The sequence below is a fragment of the Oncorhynchus clarkii genome, chromosome 32 (genome assembly GCF_045791955.1).
Source record: "Oncorhynchus clarkii lewisi isolate Uvic-CL-2024 chromosome 32, UVic_Ocla_1.0, whole genome shotgun sequence".
NCBI classification, from domain to species: Eukaryota; Metazoa; Chordata; class Actinopteri; order Salmoniformes; family Salmonidae; genus Oncorhynchus; species Oncorhynchus clarkii.
The window spans coordinates 16280610-16295661 of record NC_092178.1 but is presented as its reverse complement, the minus strand read 5'-3'; the positions used below and the strand labels follow the sequence as shown (position 1 = coordinate 16295661).

Sequence of the window (15052 nt, the reverse complement as noted above, 5' to 3'; positions counted from 1 at the left end):
GCCCTCTTTCTCTATCACGCCCTCTTTCTCTCTCTGTTTTCTCTCTATCGCGCCCTCTTTCTCTGTCTCTCTTTTCTCTCTATTGCGCCCTCTTTCTCCTCTCTTTTCTCTCTATCGCGCCCTCTTTCTGTCTCTTTTCTCTCTATCGCGCCCTCTTTCTCTGTCTCTCTTCTCTCTATCGCGCCCTCTTTCTCTGTCTCTCTTTTCTCTCTATCGTGCCCTCTTTCTCTCTCTTTTCTCTCTATCGCGCCCTCTTTCTCCTGTCTCTCTTTTCTCTCTATCGCGCCCTCTTTCTCTGTCTCTTTTCTCTCTATCGCACCCTCTTTCTCTCTCTCTTTTCTCTCTATTGCGCCCTCATTCTCTCTCTCTTTTCTATCTTTCGCGCCCTCTTTCTGTCTCTCTTTTCTCTCTATCGCGCCTTCTTTCTCCTGTCTCTCTTTTCTCTCTATCGCGCCCTCTTTCTCCTGTCTCTTTTCTCTCTATCGCGCCCTCTTTCTCCTGTCTCTTTTCTCTCTATCGCGCCCTCTTTCTCTGTCTCTCTTTTCTCTCTATCGCTCCCTCTTTCTCTGTCTCTCTTTTCTCTCTATCGCGCCCTCTTTCTCTGTCTCTCTTTTCTCTCTATCGCGCCCTCTTTCTCCTGTCTCTCTTTTCTCTCTATCGCGCCCTCTTTCTCCTGTCTCTCTTTTCTCTCTATCGCGCCCTCTTTCTCTGTCTCTTTTCTCTCTATCGCGCCCTCTTTCTCCTGTCTCTCTTTTCTCTCTATCGCGCCCTCTTTCTCTGTCTCTCTTTTCTCTCTATCGCGCCCTCTTTCTCCTGTCTCTCTTTTCTCTCTATCGCGTCCTCTTTCTCCTGTCTCTTTTCTCTCTATCGCGCCCTCTTTCTGTCTCTTTTCTCTCTTTCGCGCCCTCTTTCTCTGTCTCTGTTTTCTCTCTATCGCGCCCTCTTTCTCTGTCTCTTTTCTCTCTATCGCGCCCTCTTTCTCCTGTCTCTCTTTTCTCTCTATCGCGTCCTCTTTCTCCTGTCTCTTTTCTCTCTATCGCGCCCTCTTTCTGTCTCTTTTCTCTCTTTCGCGCCCTCTTTCTCTGTCTCTGTTTTCTCTCTATTGCACCCTCTTTCTCCTGTCTCTCTTTATCGCGCCCTCTTTCTCCTGTCTCTTTTCTCTCTATCGCGCCCTCTTTCTGCTGTCTCTCTTTTCTCTCTATCGCACCCTCTTTCTGTCACTCTTTTCTCTCTATCGCGCCCTCTTTCTCGCTCTCTTTTCTCTCTATCGCGCCCTCTTTCTCTCTCTGTTTTCTCTCTATCGCGCCCTCTTTCTCTGTCTCTGTTTTCTCTCTATCGCGCCCTCTTTCTCTGTCTCTCTTTTCTCTCTATCGCGCCCTCTTTCTCTCTCTCTTTTCTCTCTATCGTGCCATCTTTCTCTCTCTTTTCTCTCTATCGCGCCCTCTTTCTCTGTCTCTCTTTTCTCTCTATCGTGCCCTCTTTCTCCTGTCTCTCTTTTCTCTCTATTGCGCCCTCATTCTCTCTCTCTTTTCTATCTTTCGCGCCCTCTTTCTCTGTCTCTTTTCTCTCTATTGTGCCCTCTTTCTCTCTCTCGCGCCCTCTTTCTCTGTTTCTGTTTTCTCTCTATCGCGCCCTCTTTCTCCTGTCTCTCTTTTCTCTCTATCGCGCCCTCTTTCTCCTGTCTCTTTTCTCTCTATCGTGCCCTCTTTCTCCTGTCTCTTTTCTCTCTATCGCGCCCTCTTTCTCTGTCTCTCTTTTCTCTCTATCGCGCCCTCTTTCTCCTGTCTCTTTTCTCTCTATCGCGCCCTCTTTCTCCTGTCTCTTTTCTCTCTATCGCGCCCTCTCTCTCTGTCTCTCTTTTCTCTCTATCGCGCCCTCTTTCTCCTGTCTCTCTTTTCTCTCTATCGCGCCCTCTTTCTCCTGTCTCTCTTTTCTCTCTATCGCGCCCTCTTTCTCCTGTCTCTCTTTTCTCTCTATCGCGCCCTCTTTCTCCTGTCTCTCTTTTCTCTCTATCGCGCCCTCTTTCTCCTGTCTCTTTTCTCTCTATCGCGCCCTCTTTCTCTCTCTCTTTTCTCTCTATCGCACCCTCTTTCTCTGTCTCTCTTTTCTCTCTACCGCGCCCTCTTTCTCTGTCTCTTTTCTCTCTATCGCGCCCTCTTTCTTTGTCTCTCTTTTCTCTCTATCGCGCCCTCTTTCTCTGTCTCTTTTCTCTCTATCGCGCCCTCTTTCTCTGCCTCTTTTCTCTCTATCGCGCCCTCTTTCTCTGTCTCTTTTCTCTCTATCGCACCCTCTTTCTCTCTCTTCTCTCTATCGCTCCCTCTTTCTCTGTCTCTTTTCTCTCTATCGCGCCCTCTTTCTCTCTCTGTTTCTTTCTGTCTCCCCGTCTTTCTGCCCTGCCTCGTTAGTTTCCAGTTCAATATGGCTCTCATTCAGAGACACCCACACTCATATGCTAATGCTTCATGAATATTTACAACCCCCCTTGAAAATTGATATGCACGTATAGGCTGTTATTTTGACCTATGGATGGCTTATACCATAAGTTTATATAGCCCTCCATTCCCTGAGTAATGAGCGACCATTAGTATTCAAAGGGGTAAAAGTGCCGTTATATACTGCTGCGATATTGACTCTGTCACACACTTATGCTAAGATTCATTAGCTGCAGAGATTCACGGTTTCTTGTCCAGAGTTCATAACTCACCTTTCAGGCACTGGGGTGCAACTGGGGAAGAAGGGGAAATACCTTATCCAGATGAAATGCTTTCCCTGCCCTCCTCCCTCCTCCTGCACTCATCCCAGAGAGAGAGATAATAGATTGGCTCTCTGGGCAATTAGCAGAAATCTTAACAATAGTTGAAAATAGTGTTTTTATTTTCCCCTCTACGGCCATCTGTCTACAGGGCTCAAAGAGACTGATGTTGTTTACACAATATGCAAACCTACTCTGCCACTGTCTGTCTTTCTCTCTGGGCTCACTCACTCACTCACTCACACACGCGTCATTCCCTTAAAATAAGTGGAGGAAGGACACTCAAACAGCTCTCTCAACCCTTTTTCCAGCACTCAATCATCTGGTCCTCCAAATACAAAAACCCAACAATTTCATTATTGCTTTTGTTTGCTTTATGTTGCTCTTCCAGTTCATTGTTTAATTTGCACCATTGGTTTTTGCTTTGTTTGTTTTCTGTTGTCCTTGCTGCTCCCAAGCCTGCCCCTAGCCTGGGTGTGCCCGGCAGCCAGGGGGGCAGGGAGGCTGGTCCGGCCAGGCCTGTTGCCCCTTTCTGCTGGGTAAGACTGGTGCTCCGGTCCCATCACTAGTAGAGTAGTGGACAGACTCATCCTTCATCAACTGCAGTGTGCTGCATAGATAAATCTTAGAATATCATCATGCTCGTCCTCACCCTCTGTTAGCCCCGCCTAGCTCTGTGTCTCTCTTTCTCGCTCTCTTTCTCGCTCTCTCTCTCTTTCTCGCTCTCTTTCTCGCTCTCTCGCTCTCTCTCTCTCTCTCGCTCTCTCTCTCGCTCTCTCTCTCGCTCTCTCGCTCTCTCATGTGTGTCCTCTGCTCAGGCCTGGGTTCAGTAGTATTTCCTGACTACCTGTCCTGACCTGGAGAAACTTCTGGCCTTCGTCACAATGCCACCAGTGTCAGAACTCAAATTAGAAATTTGACCTTAAGCTTTCGATTCCAAAACCATGATCTTCCTTTGAATTGACTGTGAGTGCCTGGTGGAAAAACCAAGATCATTGCTGAGCCCAGGCTTCAATCATGAAGTGTGACGTGTCAACTGTTCTGTCTACAGACTGGGTTACTGTAAGTGAACCGCTTTTGAGAGTTTTTTTCTTTCTCCCTTGCCCTGGACTTTTTTTTGGGTTGGTGCAACCAATTTCCTTCTCTATTGTTACTTTCGCCTCAGTTCATCAAAACAACACCTTTTCTGGTAATGTGGTTAGCTACCGGCCCCTACTCTGTCATGGTAATGTGGTTAGCTACCGGCCCCTACTCTGTCATGGTAATGTGTTTAGCTACATGCCCCTACTCTGTCATGGTAATGTGGTTAGCTACCGGCCCTACTCTGTCATGGTACTGTGGTTAGCTACCGGCCCCTACTCTGTCATGGTAATGTGGTTAGCTACAGGCCCCAACTCTGTCATGGTAATGTGGTTAGCTACAGGCCCCTACTCTGTCATGGTAATGTGGTTAGCTACATGCCCCTACTCTGTCATGGTAATGTGGTTAGCTACAGGCCCTACTCTGTCATGGTAATGTGGTTAGCTACAGGGCCCTACTCTGTCATGGTAATGTGTTTAGCTACAGACCCCTACTCTGTCATGGTAATGTGGTTAGCTACCGGCCCCTACTCTGTCATGGTAATGTGTTTAGCTACAGGCCCTACTCTGTCATGGTAATGTGGTGAGAGTAGCAGCAGGCCCCTACTCTGTCATGATAATGTGGTTAGCTACAGGCCCCTACTCTGTCATGGTAATGTGGTTAGCTACAGGCCCCTACTCTGTCATGGTAATGTGGTTAGCTACAGGCCCCTACTCTGTCATGGTAATGTGGTTAGCTACAGGCCAATACTCTGTCATGATAATGTGGTTAGCTACAGGCCCCTACTCTGTCATGGTAATGTGGTTAGCTACAGGCCAATACTCTGTCATGGTAATGTGGTTAGCTACAGGCCCCTACTCTGTCATGGTAATGTGGTTAGCTACAGGCCAATACTCTGTCATGGTAATGTGGTTAGCTACAGGCCAATACTCTGTCATGGTAATGTGGTTAGCTACAGGCCAATACTCTGTCATGGTAATGTGGTTAGCTACATGCCCCAACTCTGTCATGGTAATGTGGTTAGCTACCGGCCCCTACTCTGTCATGGTAATGTGGTTAGCTACAGGCCCTACTCTGTCATGGTAATGTGGTTAGCTACAGGCCCCTACTCTGTCATGGTAATGTGGTTAGCTACAGGCCCCTACTCTGTCATGGTAATGTGGTTAGCTACCGGCCCCTACTCTGTCATGGTAATGTGGTTAGCTACCGGCCCCTACTCTGTCATGGTAATGTGGTTAGCTACCGGCCCCTACTCTGTCATGGTAATGTGGTTAGCTACAGGCCCCTACTCTGTCATGGTAATGTGGTTAGCTACAGGCCCTACTCTGTCATGGTAATGGGGTTAGCTACAGGCCCTACTCTGTCATGGTAATGTGGTTAGCTACCGGCCCCTACTCTGTCATGGTAATGTGGTTAGCTACAGGCCCTACTCTGTCATGGTAATGTGGTTAGCTACCAGCCCCTACTCTGTCATGGTAATGTGGTTAGCTACAGGCCCCAACTCTGTTATGGTAATGTGGTTAGCTACAGGCCCCTACTCTGTCATGGTAATGTGTTTAGCTACAGGCCCTACTCTGTCATGGTAATGTGGTGAGAGTAGCAGCAGGCCCCTACTCTGTCATGGTAATGTGGTTAGCTACAGGCCCCTACTCTGTCATGGTAATGTGGTTAGCTACAGGCCCCTACTCTGTCATGGTAATGTGGTTAGCTACAGGCCAATACTCTTTCATGGTAATGTGGTTAGCTACAGGCCCCTACTCTGTCATGGTAATGTGGTTAGCTACAGGCCCCTACTCTGTCATGGTAATGTGGTTAGCTCCTGGCCCCTACTCTGTCATGGTAATGTGGTTAGCTACAGGCCCTACTCTGTCATGGTAATGTGGTTAGCTACATGCCCCAACTCTGTCATGGTAATGTGGTTAGCTACAGGCCCCTACTCTGTCATGGTAATGTGGTTAGCTACAGGCCCCTACTCTGTCATGGTAATGTGTTTAGCTACAGGCCCTACTCTGTCATGGTAATGTGGTGAGAGTAGCAGCAGGCCCCTACTCTGTCATGGTAATGTGGTTAGCTACAGGCCCCTACTCTGTCATGGTAATGTGGTTAGCTACATGCCCCAACTCTGTCATGGTAATGTGGTTAGCTACAGGCTCCTACTCTGTCATGGTAATGTGATTAGCTACAGGCCCCTACTCTGTCATGGTAATGTGGTTAGCTACAGGCCCCTACTCTGTCATGGTAATGTGGTTAGCTACAGCCCCTACTCTGTCATGGTAATGTGGTTAGCTACAGGTCCCTACTCTGTCATGGTAATGTGGTTAGCTACAGGCCCCTACTCTGTCATGGTAATGTGGTTAGCTACCGGCCCCTACTCTGTCATGGTAATGTGGTTAGCTACAGGCCCTACTCTGTCATGGTAATGTGAGATGGCGGAGTAATCCACAACTCTCCCAAACTGACAAGAACCATATCTCTTTCTCTCTCTTTTTCTCACTCTTTCTCTTTCAGACCTCTTGCCTAAATGTAGCTTCAGTGAAAAATTATACAATCTATGTCCAATAATGAGACTCCCAATGCTGTACTCATAGTACCCAATACTCATAGTTCCCAATGCAGTGTAGATCCCCTGGTAGATCCCCTGGTGGGCCCCCTCCTGTGATTCGATCCCTATGATTAGTTTGTGGTTAGATTGCAGTGTAGACAGGACGGTGCGTGTGTATTAACCGTGTGTGTGTGTGTGTGTGTGTGTGTGTGTGTCTGTTCTGCAGTATGAATCATCAGGTCCGGGTCTGATCAGCAGCCGACTGAGAACAACACTGAACAGAATCCAGGAGAGCCTCATCCAAATGGTAGGATAATAACTATTTCTCTCTCTATCTCTCTCTCTCCCTCTCTACCTCGCCCCCCTCCTTTCTCTTTCTCTCTCTGTTCCCTCTACCTCCACCCTCTGTTCCCTCTACCTCGCCCCCTCCTCTCTCTTTCTCTCTCTGTTCCCTCTGCCTCGCCCCTCTGTTCCCTCTACCTCGCCCCCCTCCTCTCTCTTTCTCTCTCTCTACCTCGCCCCCTTCCTCTCTCTCTACCTCGCCCTGCCTCACCCAGTATGGCCTTGGCCCTCATTAAGCCCCCCCACCACACACACACACACACACACACACACACACACACACAGACACAGACACAGACACACGTATTCTCCCTATCACGGCTTCCACGCCATGGGAGTGTGCTGTTTAGGTAAGTGATCTGATGAGTCTCCTGCTACAGGCCTCCCTTCTCTGTCTGTGCCTCCATATCGGCCTCAATTTCACATAAAGTACAATGTAATCCAGGCTTCAATTCAACCTTTAACTGAACCATTTGTGTTGACAGCTTCCTCAGAAAAAATGAATTATGCTTTTCTCTTTATGCTGCTCATTGTATGTGATTAAAGGCATCTGAAAAAGAGGAAGTGACCAGAATATTATCAACATAAACCAGACGCTTTTCACACATTGCTTCTAACGACGAATGGAACTCAGTGGAGGCCATTTTTGTCTTTTATGTTGTGGATCTGTGTGTTTCTATCTTTCCATATCTTCTTCTTCTCCCGTAGGAACACATCTTTGAAGCAGCTCTCACGGCTCTAAAGTAGCTCAGAGTTGTTCACTCAGTGTTTCTCTCTCACTTTAAATAGATCCTCTGGTACTTTTGTATCCTTTAGCCAGTAGTTCTTCAAGTAGCGCTCATTAGCCAAAAGTGGTACCCGAAAATGGCGTTCTATGTCACATATGTGCACCACGTATTGCTCTCTCTCTTTGTCGCGCTACTGTGTGTGCATCTTGCTAGCTGTCACTCAAATGGTGAAGGGCTGAAGCTTGTTGGCTAGAAATCAAGTTGCTTGGAGGCTGACCCACGTGGGGGAAAATGTTGGGGAAAGAGCGCCACACATTTACATTTGTACATTTTAGTCATTTAGCAGACGCTCTTATCCAGAACTACTTACAGAAGCTATCAGGGTTAAGTGTCTTGCTCGAAGGTACATCGACAGATTTTTCACCTAGTCGGCTCAGGGATTCGAACCATCGACCTTTCGGCCCGATGCTCTTTTAACCACTAGGCTACCTGCCGCACAGCTTCCAGAAAACAGTCTCTTTCAAACTAGGGATTCCATGGGTAATTAAGGTAAGACAGTATTTCTGCTCATAGATTATGCATGTATGAAATACACATTGACACTTCCATGCCCAAAGCAGGAGGTTTAAGAAAGACTTACTAGTCTCCAAAGTTCCGGAACATGTCTTATAAGAAGTCGGAGTTGAACCACTATGTCCTGAGGGGGGGACATTCTGAAAGGGACAGTCACTTTGTGACAGGTTGTCAATGGTCACCAAAGTGTTATGGTGGAAGTTCGGTCTGTATATCAATCAGGCGATGGCTGTGAGAGGTCATGAAAGGTCACGGGTGAGTTCTCAGTCTTCATTCGGTGCGAGTAAGGTACACCGTATATTTAAAAAAAAAATCTCGACAGCTGTGATGGAAACGGTACAATTTTATAAATGCTGACAGATAATTTGTTCGCTCGACCTGGTGGGATGTTTTTGTGTAAAATGAATTATGCGGGAAATGGCGGTGGCCTTTTTTGCACAAATATTGATATAATAACCAATGATATCAAAGTTAACTTGGAGTCATGCGATGTCATGTGTGGTCCCTCCCACTACGACTCGTCAGGAAAGCATGCAGTTTATTAGGCTGCAGATGAAATAAGTTATGATGAACTTCACATGGTGGTGAAAGTGCACAGTGATGAGCTTGATGCTCCTTTCCAGTAATGTCGATATTATTCTGGTGACATGATGATCAATGTTTGGCTGCCATTTGACAAATGAAAAGTATCCCACTGTTATCCGTAATAATCTAGTAAAATAGTCTACCTGTAGTAAAATAGTCTACCTGTAGTAAAATAGTCTACCTGTAGTAAAATAGTCTACCTGTAGTGAAATAGTCTACCTGTAGTGAAATAGTCTACCTGTAGTAAAATCAGTAGCAAAATAATCTACCTGTAGTGAAATAGTCTACCAGTAGTGAAATAGTCTACCAGTAGTGAAATAGTCTACCAGTAGTGAAATAGTCTACCTGTAGTGAAATAGTCTACCTGTAGTGAAATAGTCTACCTGTAGTGAAATAGTCTACCTGTAGTGAAATAGTCTACCTGTAGTGAAATAGTCTACCTGTAGTGAAATAGTCTACCTGTAGTGAAATCAGTAGTAAAATAGTCTACCTGTAGTAAAATAGTCTACCTGTAGTAAAATAGTCTACCTGTAGTGAAATAGTCTACCTGTAGTGAAATAGTCTACCTGTAGTGAAATAGTCTACCTGTAGTAAAATCAGTAGCAAAATAATCTACCTGTAGTGAAATAGTCTACCAGTAGTGAAATAGTCTACCAGTAGTGAAATAGTCTACCAGTAGTGAAATAGTCTACCAGTAGTGAAATAGTCTACCTGTAGTGAAATGGTTTACCTGTAGTGAAATGGTCTACCTGTAGTGAAATAGTCTACCTGTAGTTGAAATCAGTAGTGAAATAGTCTCCCTGTAGTGAAACTGTCTCCATGTAGTGAAACTGTCTCCCTGTAGTGAAACTGTCTCCCTATAGTGAAATAGTCTACCTGTAGTGAAATAGTCTACCTGTAGTGAAATAGTCTACCTGTAGTGAAATAGTCTACCTGTAGTGAAATAGTCTACCTGTAGTGAAATAGTCTACCTGTAGTGAAATAGTCTACCTGTAGTGAAATAGTCTACCTGTAGTGAAATGGTCTACCTGTAGTTAAAATCAGTAGTAAAATAGTCTCCCTGTAGTGAAACTGTCTCCCTGTAGTGAAACTGTCTCCCTGTAGTGAAATAGTCTCCCTGTAGTGAAATAGTCTACCAGTAGTGAAATAGTCTACCAGTAGTGAAATAGTCTACCAGTAGTGAAATAGTCTACCAGTAGTGAAATGGTTTACCTGTAGTGAAATGGTCTACCTGTAGTGAAATGGTTTACCTGTAGTGAAATGGTCTACCTGTAGTGAAATGGTCTACCTGTAGTGAAATAGTCTACCTGTAGTGAAATGGTCTACCTGAAGTGAAATGGTCTACCTGTAGTGAAATGGTCTACCTGTAGTTAAAATCAGTAGTAAAATAGTCTCCCTGTAGTGAAACTGTCTCCCTGTAGTGAAATAGTCTCCCTGTAGTGAAACTGTCTCCCTGTAGTGAAACTGTCTCCCTGTAGTGAAATAGTCTCCCTGTAGTGAAATAGTCTACCCGTAGTGAAATAGTCTACCAGTAGTGAAATGGTTTACCTGTAGTGAAATGGTCTACCTGTAGTGAAATGGTTTACCTGTAGTGAAATGGTTTACCTGTAGTAAAATAGTCTCCCTATAGTGAAATAGTCTACCTGTAGTGAAATAGTCTACCTGTAGTGAAATAGTCTACCAGTAGTGAAATAGTCTACCAGTAGTGAAATGGTTTACCTGTAGTGAAATGGTCTACCTGTAGTGAAATGGTTTACCTGTAGTGAAATGGTCTACCTGTAGTGAAATGGTCTACCTGTAGTGAAATAGTCTACCTGTAGTTGAAATCAGTAGTGAAATAGTCTCCCTGTAGTGAAACTGTCTCCATGTAGTGAAACTGTCTCCCTGTAGTGAAACTGTCTCCCTGTAGTGAAACTGTCTCCCTGTAGTGAAACTGTCTACCTGTAGTGAAATAGTCTACCTGTAGTGAAATAGTCTACCTGTAGTGAAATAGTCTACCTGTAGTAAAATAGTCTACCTGTAGTGAAATAGTCTACCTGTAGTTGAAATCAGTAGTGAAATAGTCTACTCGTAGTGAAATAGTCTACCCGTAGTGAAATAGTCTACCCGTAGTGAAATAGTCTACCCGTAGTGAAATAGTCTACCCGTAGTGAAATAGTCTACCCGTAGTGAAATAGTCTACCCGTAGTGAAATAGTCTACCCATAGTGAAATAGTCTGCCAGTAGTGAAACAGTCTACCTGTATTGAAATCAGTAGTGAAATAGTCTACCAGTAGTGAAATAGTCTGCAAGTAGTGAAATAGTCTGCAAGTAGTGAAATAGTCTACCCATAGTGAAATAGTCTACCCGTAGTGAAATAGTCTACCCGTAGTGAAATAGTCTACCCGTAGTGAAATAGTCTACCCGTAGTGAAATAGTCTGCCAGTAGTGAAACAGTCTACCTGTATTGAAATCAGTAGTTAAATAGTCTACCTGTCGTAAAATAGTCTACCTGTCGTGAAATAGTCTACCAGTAGTAAATTCAGTAGTGAAATAGTCTACCCGTAGTGAAATAGTCTACCCGTAGTGAAATAGTCTACCCGTAGTGAAACAGTCTACCTGTATTGAAATCAGTAGTGAAATGGTCTACCAGTAGTGAAATAGTCTGCCAGTAGTGAAATAGTCTACCCGTAGTGAAATAGTCTACCCGTAGTGAAATAGTCTGCCAGTAGTGAAACAGTCTACCTGTATTGAAATCAGTAGTTAAATAGTCTACCTGTCGTGAAACAGTCTACCAGTAGTAAATTCAGTAGTGAAATAGTCTACCCGTAGTGAAATAGTCTACCTGTATTGAAATCAGTAGTTAAATAGTCTACCAGTAGTGAAACAGTCTACCTGTATTGAAATCAGTAGTTAAATAGTCTACCTGTCGTAAAATAGTCTACCTGTCGTGAAATAGTCTACCAGTAGTAAATTCAGTAGTGAAATAGTCTACCCGTAGTGAAATAGTCTACCCGTAGTGAAATAGTCTACCTGTAGTGAAATAGTCTACCAGCAGTAAATTCAGTAGTGAAATAGTCTACCCGTAGTGAAATAGTCTGCCAGTAGTGAAACAATCTACCTGTATTGAAATCAGTAGTGAAATGGTCTACCAGTAGTGAAATAGTCTGCCAGTAGTGAAATAGTCTACCCGTAGTGAAATAGTCTACCCGTAGTGAAATAGTCTACCCTTAGTGAAATAGTCTACCCGTAGTGAAACAGTCTACCTGTATTGAAATCAGTAGTTAAATAGTCTACCTGTCGTAAAATAGTCTACCTGTCGTGAAATAGTCTACCAGTAGTAAATTCAGTAGTGAAATAGTCTACCCGTAGTGAAATAGTCTACCCGTAGTGAAATAGTCTACCAGCAGTAAATTCAGTAGTGAAATAGTCTACCCGTAGTGAAATAGTCTACCCGTAGTGAAATAGTCTACCCGTATTAAAATAGTCTACCAGTAGTGAAATAGTCTACCAGTAGTGAAATAGTCTACCTGTAGTAAAATAGTCTACCTGTAGTGAAACAGTCTACCTGTAGTGAAACAGTCTACCTGTAGTGAAACAGTCTACCTGTAGTGAAACAGTCTACCTGTAGTGAAACAGTCTACCCGTAGTGAAATAGTCTGCCAGTAGTGAAACAGTCTACCTGTATTGAAATCAGTAGTTAAATAGTCTACCTGTCGTAAAATAGTCTACCTGTTGTGAAATAGTCTACCAGTAGTAAATTCAGTAGTGAAATAGTCTACCCGTAGTGAAATAGTCTACCCGTAGTGAAATAGTCTACCCGTAGTGAAATAGTCTACCCATAGTGAAATAGTCTGCCAGTAGTGAAACATTCTACCTGTATTGAAATCAGTAGTTAAATAGTCTACCTGTCGTGAAATAGTCTACCAGTAGTAAATTCAGTAGTGAAATAGTCTACCCGTAGTGAAATAGTCTACCCGTAGTGAAATAGTCTACCCGTAGTGAAATAGTCTACCCGTAGTGAAATAGTCTACCAGCAGTAAATTCAGTAGTGAAATAGTCTACCCGTAGTGAAATAGTCTGCCAGTAGTGAAATAGTCTACCCGTATTAAAATAGTCTACCAGTAGTGAAATAGTCTACCAGTAGTGAAATAGTCTACCAGTAGTGAAATAGTCTACCTGTCGTAAAATAGTCTACCTGTCGTGAAATAGTCTACCAGTAGTAAATTCAGTAGTGAAATAGTCTACCCGTAGTGAAATAGTCTACCCGTAGTGAAATAGTCTACCAGCAGTAAATTCAGTAGTGAAATAGTCTACCCGTAGTGAAATAGTCTACCCGTATTAAAATAGTCTACCAGTAGTGAAATAGTCTACCAGTAGTGAAATAGTCTACCTGTAGTAAAATAGTCTACCTGTAGTGAAACAGTCTACCTGTAGTGAAACAGTCTACCTGTAGTGAAATAGTCTACCCGTAGTGAAACAGTCTACCCGTAGTGAAACAGTCTACCCGTAGTGAAACAGTCTACCCGTAGTGAAACAGTCTACCCGTAGTAAAATCTGTAGTGAAATAGTCTACCCGTAGTAAAATCTGTAGTGAAATAGTCTACCCGTAGTGAAGCAGTCTACCCGTAGTGAAGCAGTCTACCCGTAGTGAAGCAGTCTACCCGTATTGAAGCAGTCTACCCGTAGTGAAGCAGTCTACCAGTAGTGAAGCTGTCTACCCGTAGTGAAGCAGTCTACCCGTAGTGAAGCAGTCTACCCGTAGTGAAGCAGTCTACCCGTAGTGAAATAGTCTACCCACACTGTATCAGCGAGCTTTTGGCTATAGAGCGCAGGTGCCAAAACCAGAGGAGGCACATTTGCTATTTAACGCAACAGTTTTTGTGACCAAAATATCAGTAGAGTTGAAAATGCGATGGAAACATATTGAACTTGACATTTCTTTGGTACATGAAAACTTGAGATGAAAGTACTTGTTGTGTGCACTACGTCATCACGCACAGATTTTTATCCGCAACAAGTCCGTTGGTGGAAACTTACCACTGGTGGGAAAATTCAAATGTTTTCATTATTTGGATATTATAATATTTACTTAAACCTTGTCACCACTTGGATGGAAACCTAGCTATAGACACTATGGGTGAGAGAAGGTGATCAGAAAGGAAAGTTAAGTAAATGCAATTGAATTGTCATTATATTAATCTGTTGTAGCTGATTCGTTTACCAGCCCTGAAGCTAGTCTTGTTGTTGTTAGCAGATGAAAACTGTCAGCCCTGAAAAACGTCTGTGAGAACACATGTTTTGGCACACACAGACATGGTCCAGTACATCCCAGTTGTCTGTTTACAGTGGAGAGGAGGGATCTCTCTGTCAGGGCTGCTGATCACATGACCGTGGACATGGAGCGCCAAGAGGAACAGACAGATGGGTGATAGGGGCTGTGAAAACCGCATCAGGGCACAAACACATGTCAGATCAGGGGAGGGGGGAGAGAGACCGGGTGGGAGATCCGCTCTTCTCGGGAGACCAAAGTGGTGTGAGGCCTTTTACACAGATAGAGCATAATTATATCACTTTGTGTCCAACCAGAGAGACTGGATATAATGACGAGATGCTTGAGTCTCAGCCCTAACAATGGGATTCATTGTCCACAGAGCAGAACGGCGGGCTGCCAAGCTCCCACCTATTCTTCTCTTTTGGGTTGGTGGATACATTGCGTTATTTGAATAATAAATGTAAAAAATATTCAATGAATGGGTGTTGACGTCCAACCGCCTGTATTCAATGGAGAATGAGATGCTATGTCTAGCCTCATGAATATGCATAGACCGTCTCGAATTTCTTAACTTCAATTAGATCAAATAAGCCTCACGTATCAAAATAGAAAATAATTTTTATCTTGACTAAATTTGACACTGTACTTGCCCCCCACCCATACAAAAACTCTCCACTTGCTTAATAATGAATGATCTGCTTAGCGTGGGCAGATTTTGGGCTGTGTAAACCCTCTCGCTTCGCCTCTTCCTCTGGTTGATGCTTGACTGCCGTTTGACAACCCAGTCCACTTGATTAAGAGCTATTTAAAACATCCTCGCTTCAGCGGGCGACAGAAACACAGAGTTCTCTGGTCTCTCTATCGACTCATTCTATTTCCATTCTCTCCAATACAACTCCTTTTTTCTTACTTTCAAAAATATTGGAAAAGGCTTTTAGTCTTTCGCCGGAAATCTAACGTTATTTTTAGTTTAGGTCAATTAATCATTCATTGCTTTAGATATGCCCTGCTTTATTTCCCCAAAAGTTCTCTCTCTCTCCCCCCCTGTCTCTCTCTCTCTCTCTCTCTCTCTCCCCCTGTCTCTCTCTCTCTCTCTCTCTCTCTCTCTCTCTCTCCCCCTGTCTCTCTCTCTCTCTCTCTCTCCCCCTGTCTCTCTCTCTCCCCCTGTCTCTCTCTCTCCCCCTGTCTCTCTCTCT

At 44.2% G+C, this 15052-nt stretch overlaps 1 protein-coding gene across 1 annotated transcript in view; it reads left to right on the top strand.

The window, feature by feature from the left end:
* LOC139392223 (syndetin-like) overlaps positions 1-15052 on the top strand; it is a 217884-nt gene that overhangs the window by 137851 nt on the left and 64981 nt on the right. The window contains exon 22 of the mRNA XM_071140055.1: positions 6601-6681. Coding sequence (XP_070996156.1) covers positions 6601-6681 — 81 coding nt within the window. The remainder of the gene's footprint in view (positions 1-6600; positions 6682-15052) is intronic.